The sequence below is a fragment of the Nicotiana tabacum genome, chromosome 18 (assembly GCF_000715075.1).
Source record: "Nicotiana tabacum cultivar K326 chromosome 18, ASM71507v2, whole genome shotgun sequence".
NCBI lineage: Eukaryota > Viridiplantae > Streptophyta > Magnoliopsida > Solanales > Solanaceae > Nicotiana > Nicotiana tabacum.
Window position 1 is genome coordinate 29,352,299 of NC_134097.1, and position 9,925 is coordinate 29,362,223.

The window sequence follows — 9,925 nt, forward strand, 5'->3', positions numbered from 1 at the left end:
TTGGCTTAATATTAACTCACAAAACAGACGACCATAAGATAGTTCATATTTTATAGACTTTCAGAGCTAATAAATATAGGAGAGAAAGAGAAAACAAACATGAAAGAAAGGAAGCTAATCTGATGAAATTGGAGCTGATTTTTCATTCATACAGCAAATGTTTGTTTTATACATAAAGTACATAAAATGTAGGGTCTATCAAGTCCTGGAAATTGACTCCTTACCTTACGCTTAAATAAAGCTCCACCACATTACACTTACATTCAATAAAATCAACATTTACATACTGCACCAATAAAATAAACTATCATTCAGGATTTTTAGGCGTCAGGGGTGCAATATTCTATTCAATCAATGTACGCTGAAGGCTTTTAGTGTTCAGGTTGCCAAGCGCTTTACATTAACTATTTTCAAGGTATATACATATACAAATACAAGATTTTTTCCGAAGTTTATAGGGTCCGGTCACCCATCATTATAATATATAGGTCCGCCTCTGCTATCATGTACTACTAATTTTATTTCCCAGAGTTCGATGCAATATTGGTTTACTACTTTTATTCGTCTGCATAATTTAAGTCATGGCGTTTTATTATGATTATTTTTTCCTTTTTTTTTTAATTATTGTTTCTCTGTCTCTCTTCTCCCCTCGCCTCACACATGTGACAACACTACTAAAAAAAATTGTCAACTTGTAGAATAGTAGATGCAATAAGCAGTTCTATATAGTATAATAGAAGGAAGAGGAGACTTTAGAAAGTGGAGCAGAAAAAACAATGGAATCATGGCTCATGATAATCATCACTCTATGTATCTCTTTCTTCTTGAAATCCATCTTCAATCTATTAACCTTCTCCAAATCCAACCACAAGAACAAGAAACTCCCACCTGGGCCCTTCCCTTTTAGCGCGATTGGGTGCTTACTGTGGTTTAATGCCGATATACAGCTCATCCTCAGGGACCTCAAGACTAAGTATGGTCCTCTCATCAACCTCAGAATTGGATCTCTTCGTCCTTCCATATTCGTCGCTAGCCACTCATTAGCCTACCAAGCTTTAGTCCAGCACAGCGCTGTTTTCTCTGATCGGCCAAAGGATATGCAGACTGTTAATAGTCAACGGGTTAACATTAGCTTTTCCCCTTATGGCCCCTTATGGCGTCTCCTTCGTCGAAACCTTACCTCTGAAATCGTCCAACCATCTCGCGTCAAGTGCTACTCAAACGCCCGATCTTGGGCGCTCAGTATCCTTATTCAACGGCTCCTTCATGCTCAATCAGACTCTGGACAAGTTGCGAGATTAATTGATCATTTTCAGCATGCCATGTTCTGTCTTCTTCTACTAATGTGCTTCGGGGAAAAGATCGAGGGGGTTCGAGCTAAACAGATTGAAGATACACAACGGAGGTGGCTACTAAGTAATAGCAGATTCAAAAAACTGATCAAATTCTTCCCGAGAGGACTAGGAAAGATCATTTTCAAGAATCGTTGGGAAGAGCTCGTACAACTGCAACAAGAGCAAGAGGGAATCTTTATCCCTCTGATCCAGGCACGAATGACGGCTAAATCATCTGAAAAGATTAGTGATGGTTCGAATCAAGAAACAGAAGATGAAGCAAAAGTGGCGCCTGTGGCGTGCTATGTGGATACGTTGCTAAATTTGGAATTGCCGGAGGAAAAGAAGAAGCTTAATCTTGGACAGATAATTAGCCTCTGCAGCGAGTTCCTCAATGCAGCCACTGATACCACGTCCACCTCATTGCAATGGATTATGGCCAACTTAGTCAAATACCCTTCTATTCAAGAAAAATTATACCAAGAAATATGTGAGGTAGTTAACACAGGGAACCCGAACGAAGGAAAAACGAACATAGTGAAAGAGGAAGATGTACAAAAAATGCCTTACTTAAAAGCAGTGATCTTGGAAGGTCTAAGGCGGCATCCACCAGTTCACTTGCTGCTGCCTCACGCGGTGACAGAGGAAGTGGAACTCAACGGCTATGCCATACCTAAGGATTCAACGATCAATTTCATGGTTGCGGACATTGGTTTGGATCCAGAAGTGTGGGAGAATCCCTTGGATTTTAAACCAGATAGATTCTTAGATCATGATACAACAGAAGCATTTGATATAATAGGGAGTAGAGATATCAAGATGATGCCGTTTGGTGCTGGGAGAAGAGTATGTCCAGGCTATGGTTTAGCCATGCTCCATTTAGAGTACTTTGTGGCTAATTTGATCTGGCATTTCGAGTGGAAGGGTGTGGATGGAGACGACGTTGGTCTATCTGAACTGCAGGAACTCACTGTTGTCATGAAGAATCCATTGCGTGCTCGCGTCCTTCCCAGAGTAAATCAGTGACATGTGACCTTAATGAAGCAAACATAGAAGTGTATTATTCTGCAGTGTTATCAAAGGCGAAAAGCGCAAAAAAATCTCTAAGGTCCATTGGGGCTTTAAGCGCAAATAAAGCGTGGGCTTTAATGAAAAAAGGCGCAATGGGAGAAAAAGTAAAAATGTGCATGTAGTCCAAGACTAATCATTACAAGCATGAATAACAAATATATGGACAAAGAAATTGAAAAAAGATCATGATAAAGTGAAATATCAATTGTTTAAGGTCATCTTTTCAGGATTACACTCATTGGCAAGGAAAAGTATGCCTTAGAGCTTTGATGCGACACTAAAGCGCCCACAAAGCGAGGCGAAGCGCTCAATGTGTTTGAGCCTCGCTTCAGGGCTGACAACATTGTTATTCTGGTATATGGGAATTGAATCATTTCTCCAAATGTGAGGCCTGCGTTTTGGACTTCACTTAGAATTGTAGATGTAGTAGAAGAGATGCTAACATCTTGCCACTTGCACATATATAATTTAACTTTAAGCAACTGGAGATCTGTGTTTGGGAAATTCTAAAGGGGTCCAAATATTATGATGGAAAGAAATGGAATTTATCTTTCTTACGAGTTTCTGCACATTTCTTTCCTTATTCCATCTAATCAATCAAGTGTCAACCCCAAGAAACTGCAATAGCAAAAAGAATTTCCCCTTCCTTTCTGGGACCCACTCAAATACTTCTCGTTTTTTTAAGGAATACATCTCTACATATTCATTGTCTAAAAATATAACTTTCATTACAAAAGAATAAGATCAATTCGGATTAGCTCTAGTTCATTTGGAAAATGTGGTTTTCGGGACACTCAGGATTGGAACGAGTTGACCAGACCATTCAACATCCGATAACTGTTACTACTAGAGCGATCAACATCTCTATACAACATCCGATAACTCTTACTACTACAGCGATCAACATCTCTATACAGTACATAACAACCATTCAATATAAAAGTCAAGTTTTTATGGAACATATGTTCTCTATAATAGCATTTCGCTATAACCAAAAAAATTCGGAACAAATGAGACTGTTATAGAGAAGTTCAACTGTAGCTGAATTATTGCAAGAGGTTTGACAACTACCATATAAACCCTTCTTTTCAAATCAAAGACATCATCAGAATTTGATTAATTTTAAGCTAACCATCAACTTATTTGAGAGAGTTCCCTCATAGCTTGTAAGTGGAAAGCAGAACTGCACTTCTAACAACATATCACTGTTACATTTCATAATTGAGCAATGAAACTTGAAGGGGATTTTGTATTTACATAATAAGATCCGGGTACATGCCAAAATTTTGAATCACTCACAATCAAGAGATATGAGAAGCCGAATAGGACTTGATTATTCTGCATTCGAGTGCTTTAAATTACTAAATCTATATATACATATTTAACGTACTCTATGTCTCATTACATCTCCGAGAGGAGGTTGCTGATTTTCCGAAGCTCCTTGAGAGCTGCCATGGCTGTTACTTGTCCTTTACCAACTAGAACATTTTTTGAAAGGTTTTCTAAGGTCCCAACTTGATCGCGATCTTGCTGAAAAACTGATTCAATCACCTGCACAAAATGATGATTCTTGAATTAATGAACAGACCATATCATAGTGAGCATAGTATATAACTTACGTTGGTAGATAAGTACATAGTGCAACAGTTATCACATAAACAGACTGCTGTTATTGCAAAATCACAGAAATAAATAACACAAAGAAGGTTCTCAATAACGCAAATATAACATTACTTTATGTGGATACAGATGTACTGATGGATCTAAGTAGACAACTCAATGTATTTGGTTTAATCGTAATAAGATGGATGGATAGAACCTGTCCTAAGTAAGTTGCAGGTGAGTTCCGAAAATCCATGTAAGTTCTATACTTTTGATATGATATAAGTTAAAACAATATAGACGAGTTTAGCATGATATTATTCTTACCTGGATATTCTCAAGCATTGACTGCCCGAGATTTCTCAAACTAACCATTAAATTCTGGTCTACAGATTCTCCCTTGCTAATTCCACTGTTATTAGATGTATCAGCAGCACTGTCTGGATAATTCCCACTATTGCAAGCTTTCGTGGAGTCACAGATACCTTTTTCAGACGTCTCCTCACCACCATTTCGTCCAAATTTCCATAACCACTGAAATTTACCAGATAGAAGTTTCCGCTCCTTAAAGCCTACTGGGCCTTTTCCCCCAGAGTCAGCACTTTCTTCAGATTTTAGCGAGGTCTGCTGAGGGGGAACAGAAATAAGGGGTGAGACTTCTAGATTGGTACAAGATGCCTCACCACTATTTCCATCAGCATCATTTTCATCGGCTGAGAAATTTGATGCAACACTACTTCTTTCAGATCTATTTTCCTGATCATTTGCATCACTAATAGGGCTTGGAGGATCTGAGAAAATAGACGAATTCTGTTCACTAGCGGCACTTCCAGTGGAGCATGACTGATCAGACGTGCAAGTAAAATTTCCATCATTACAATCTTGTCCGACAACGTCAACTGGAGCTTCCTGCTCTATATTTTCATCATCAATAAGCTTTTCTATATCTTCATCAGCACCAAGCTGCTGAGCAAGATCTTTCAACAAACTTCTCCTCACTGACTTGGGAGCTTTTTTTCCATTATCAACTGTAGATGGAGTTGGAGCAGACTCAGTTCTAGTAAGACGCAACCTCACTTTCTCAGACCAACCTTTTCTTCGGTTTGGAACTTGTTTTTCCGCACTATTTTGCTTGCGCTCTTCTTCCTTGTGTAAAACTCTCCACTTCTCTTCCCAATAGCTTTCAGGTACTACAGGACCTCGAGGAGTTTTTGGGGAGCTTAAATCAACTGAATGGCTATGACCTCTTACAACCGTTGACTGATTTTTACCATAGATCCCAGTATGATCAATTAATGGAGCTGAATTGTTGGCATCCACTGCCAGCAACTGCAATGATTTTGCCTTAGCTATCAGTTTTCCTAGATTAATATCTTCTGGAAAATTTAGCAATCTTTGGAGGCAAGTAGTAGTGTTCTCGGTGGCAAGCAATGAAGACCTCAAATGAAGTATCATAGTAACTGCAAAAGCTGATATAAATGCTCCCCTGGATGAATTTAAGACACCAGAGCTGGACTCGGTATCATTTTCACAAGGCTTCTCCAACTTCTTGTTGTCACATGCAAAAATTTCATCCCAGATTATCAACAGGTCTTCAAGCGCAAATTCACGCCCAAATAGTACTCGAAACCAGCGAAGCGCAAAATATTGTGGTTCAACCCCTAGTTCGACAAGATGACTGTGGAGAGAAGAATCGACTAGCGAAAGCAAATGGTATAATGATGCTGAAGCTTCAATGATAGGGGGACATCCAGTATGCGAGTTACCATATGGTAAAGGGGAAAAAAATTCCGCCATAGCAACAGCACCACCAGCCCCACTCATTAGAGCGTCAAACATACAATACGCATCGTGCTCCATAAACTTCTCTGATAGAAGAATACCAAGCTCACCTTCGGCACCATATGCATCACTTAATAAAATAACTGCTTGAACCTTCGGATCAAGTTCACTTAAACTAGTAATTTTCACTGGACTCTTCTGAGATCCATTGTCATCTTCCACAGATTCCGAGAATTTTTTAAAGTCAAATTTATATGTCAAATCATTTTCATGAAATGAGAACCCATCAAATTTGTCAGCAAAATGATCCTCATAAAGATTCCTAACTTCAGAAAGCTGCTCCGTATCAGCTTGAAGGACATAGAGAAGTGGGGCCAACAGTTCATGCATCCCTGCAAACCAAAGCAGAAAGTTTCTTCATTAATATAATGAGAAGACAAACAGGACAGACGATTAGCGATTTTGCCACTAGGTTTACATGGCAAATTCAAGATCATGATTGCCTGCACTCTGGTTGCTAAGCTTGAAGGACTTTCATCTTGATTCACTAGTTAAGAACTGAACATATATCTTATACAAGACGCCACAAACTAGAAAAGGCCAATTACGCTTCCACAGTAAGCAGTAGCGCATAATAAGTTTGTCAACATTATGATTTACCTTGTCTGTAACCATACTCTGGATGTCTAAGGCACCAAAGTAGTAGAATTCTCCTCAACATGGCTTGGCATCCAGGAGTCTGGAAATAGCTACCATGCTCAGGATATAAACGCGAAAGATCCTGGTCAACCATCTTCTCCAGTTCAGCATTCCTGAAGAAGCGACCCCACATGCTATCTGCATTACCACACCAATCATATGCATGTACTCAATGACAAGTTACAGTTTTATTCTAAGTACTTTGTAATGAAAGATTGAGTAAAATGGAGATATACATTTCATATTGCAGGACCCAAATAATTGTTTCCTCAGGATGGTCTAATTAACAAGATTCAAATGTTCGAAGGTGCTCAAGCTTGAACAGTTTTCAGCATTGCACTTGCTAAAACTAAGAGACAAGAAAATGACTTGAAAATATGATGCAGATATCCTACCAGGGTTTTGTGACAATGGATTGTCTATGACAGGATCAGGAGAATTACTTCCATCTTTAGGAATATGCGGATCAATAAGAAGCTGTCTTCTCAAAGAAGCATACCTACACAAACATAAAACGTGTTACACAAAAACATTATGTATTAAGAACCTCTTTATCATACTGAGAACATAGAAATAAAAAGAAAACTAACACACTGGAATCTAGATCATGAAATTGAAAAGAAACAGTACGATCAAAACCCACAATCTCCCATGTAGAGACTTGGAGAAAGAAAACCCTCAAGACATGACCATTTGATATTCAGTAAACAACCCAATACACCATTAGACAAAACTATAACATGTAAATAAAACTCAGAACAATGACTCCAAATAAACTGACAAAAAAACAATGACAAAAAGATGACCACACAAGTCAACTGCTAGCAACATAATATTCTATACCAGCAAACAAGCAACTACAGAAAACATGTCAATACATCATTAACACAAAACCTTAACTTGAGAGATGAAGCCACATGGCATGACATCAACAAAATAGGATTCCAATTTTTTTAAATTACCGAATCCACAAAAGCAACAGCCAGAAATAGGCCACTGCAAAGCTGATGAGTAGCTTATGCAATTTGAACTATGTGCTATTGCTTGCAGTTTGTAATATATAGGAAACCAGACGAAACTGATTCAGGAATGTAAAAGGCTTGCAGCAAATTTTCACAGAAACTTATGCAAAATTGTGAACTTTTACCAATTTGTTAACTTATTAGATTTTAAAAAAATCTGCACTTTTTAACATATCATGCAATATATTGTTGACAAATCAAAGATTAGAAATCTGAGAACATCTCAAAAACATCTGCAACAAAATACAAAAACCCAACTTGATATATGATGTGAACAAAGCCTATAACTAAATTTCAACAACAACAACAACAACCCACTATATTCCCACAAGTGGGGTCTGGGGAGGGTAAGATGTACGCAGCCTCACCCCTACCTTGGAAGGGCAGAGAGGTTGTTTCCGGCCTATAACTAAATATCAACAAAAAAAATGCAAAGATTCTACTTTATTATTACAACAAACAAGAAAATCAACAGAAACCAACATAATAGCCAAAAGGGTCAACGCCAAAAAGCAAATTGCATATCTTCTCCAAAAACATTGGCAACAAAATACGAAACCTCAACTTGAGATATGATGGCATCAGAGGCTATAACTAAAAATCACAGAAAATGTAAAATTACCATTATGTAAAGTTACTGGTTTTTCAAATTAAATAACCAAGAAAATCAACAGCAACAAGCATAACAGCCAAAAGGGTCAAAGAAAAAGCAAATTGCATACAAAACCTCAACTTGATATATGATCTAGCTAGAGGCTATAATTAAAAATCAACACAAAATGTAAAGTTACCATTATGTAAAGTTTCTACCTTTTATTACAAGAAACAAGAAAATCAACAGAATCGAGCAAAATAGCCAAAAGGGTAAAAGAAAAAAAAACAAATTTTATACCTTCTACGTGAGTCAGCGGTAACACGGCGAAGATCATCAATGGTTGACGAAGGAGAAGAAGGCAAAATCCCCAAATCAATACGCCACCGGATTCCTCTCAGATCTCCAAAACGACGTGAGGACTCAAACATCACTGCTGACTCAATTGCAATTGTAGCCATTTTTTGACCAAAAATTTGATTTTTAGCTAAGAAATTGAGAAATTATTAAACACCCAGCTGCTAAAACCTCACCAAGAATCAATCAAACCAATAACCAGAGCACATAAAGTTGTAAAGTTGAAATATTTGAAGACCCCATGTGCTAAATCTCCTCATATAGGCTATTTTTCAACAAGAAATTGAAAAATTAGAGCCAAGATTCAAGAAAGTTATATTAACGGGAAAAAATTATAAAGAAAATAGCTGAAATTAAGGGTCAAAATTTTCTGGGAAATGTAAAGAAATTAACAGAGAATTTTCATTTAGAGGGAGAAAAAAGAGAGAGAATTGAGCTAAATTTATGGGAGAAAAAAAAGGGGCAAAAGTTTTATAGACAAAAAATGGGAATTTGCTATTGGGTGGTCAGTGGTCTAATCTTGAAGAATTTTCTGATGAATTTCTGTGTTTTGATTTACCCTTTTCCTTATATTTACTCGGTTTTTTCTTTTTGTAGAAAGGAAAATCTAGGGAGAGAATAAAGGGAGGAAAATAAGAAGTTTGTTTTTGTTTGGTAAATAACAAAAAGGAAATAGAAGAAATAAAAGCTAAATTGTGGAAGGCAAGTGCTTGACATATGCTTTTGTGTGTTTGTTGTAATAAATGAGTCCTGAGGGGGTCAACTTTTTTTTTTTTCGAGGGAGGGGGGTTGAAGTTGAAGTGTCCACTTCATTTCATAACTAGGGTTGTTCACGGTTTGACAGAAAACCGATTCAAACCGAAAAATCGAACCAAATCGATTAAGTAAATCGATATTTTTCTTGATTTGGATTGGTTTTGGTTTTAAATTTTAAAAACCGATAATATTTGATTTGGTTTTGGTTCTATTATAAAAAACCGAAAAAATCGAACCGAACCGATTAATTATATAAAAATATGAATAATTATTGATATATGACATAATATCTTTTCGTAAATAATTTTAAATACTTTATGCATTTTAATTATTATTTTAAATTTTGATTTATCTTATTTATATCTTAAAAGATTGCCTAGGCCCAAAAGAATAGGAATCGACCAATTTTCTTTTCCTTAAGAGAATCTAATTCTCTAACCTACACACATACTTTTTCCTAATAAAAGAGTTAGGAAAAAAAAATCTACGACAAGAGTAAAGAAAACAAACTCAAATTGCAAGACTATAGTAGCTAAAGCTTGAGAAAGTAAACTTTTAGTTTGTTTTTTGTTCATTTTTTTCGTATAAACAGGTAAATAAACTTTCAGTTCCGAAATAAATATAAAAAAAAGCATAAATTTAGCAAATTATTTTCAGATTGTTGTCTAGTGTTGTTTTACTATTATCGACTTATCATTAGCTTACTAGGA

General features: G+C 36.7%; 2 protein-coding genes across 2 annotated transcripts; one reads left to right on the forward strand and one right to left on the reverse strand.

Moving 5' to 3' along the window:
• Positions 1-237: 237 nt before the first annotated feature.
• Positions 238-3,071, forward strand: LOC107775295 (cytochrome P450 89A2-like). Its single transcript, XM_016595015.2, has one exon. It carries the CDS (start codon positions 777-779, stop codon positions 2,358-2,360), a length of 1,584 nt encoding a protein of 527 aa, XP_016450501.1. The 5' UTR covers positions 238-776; the 3' UTR covers positions 2,361-3,071.
• A 555-nt stretch (positions 3,072-3,626) lies between these two features.
• On the reverse strand, positions 3,627-9,243 carry LOC107775296 (uncharacterized). The gene is made up of 5 exons (XM_016595016.2): positions 8,403-9,243; positions 6,884-6,987; positions 6,450-6,626; positions 4,335-6,181; positions 3,627-3,956 (listed from the first exon to the last, which is right to left on the reverse strand). The coding sequence occupies exons 1-5, from the start codon at positions 8,561-8,563 to the stop codon at positions 3,807-3,809; spliced, it is 2,439 nt and encodes an 812-aa protein (XP_016450502.2). The 5' UTR covers positions 8,564-9,243; the 3' UTR covers positions 3,627-3,806.
• Between the last annotated feature and the right edge of the window lie 682 nt (positions 9,244-9,925).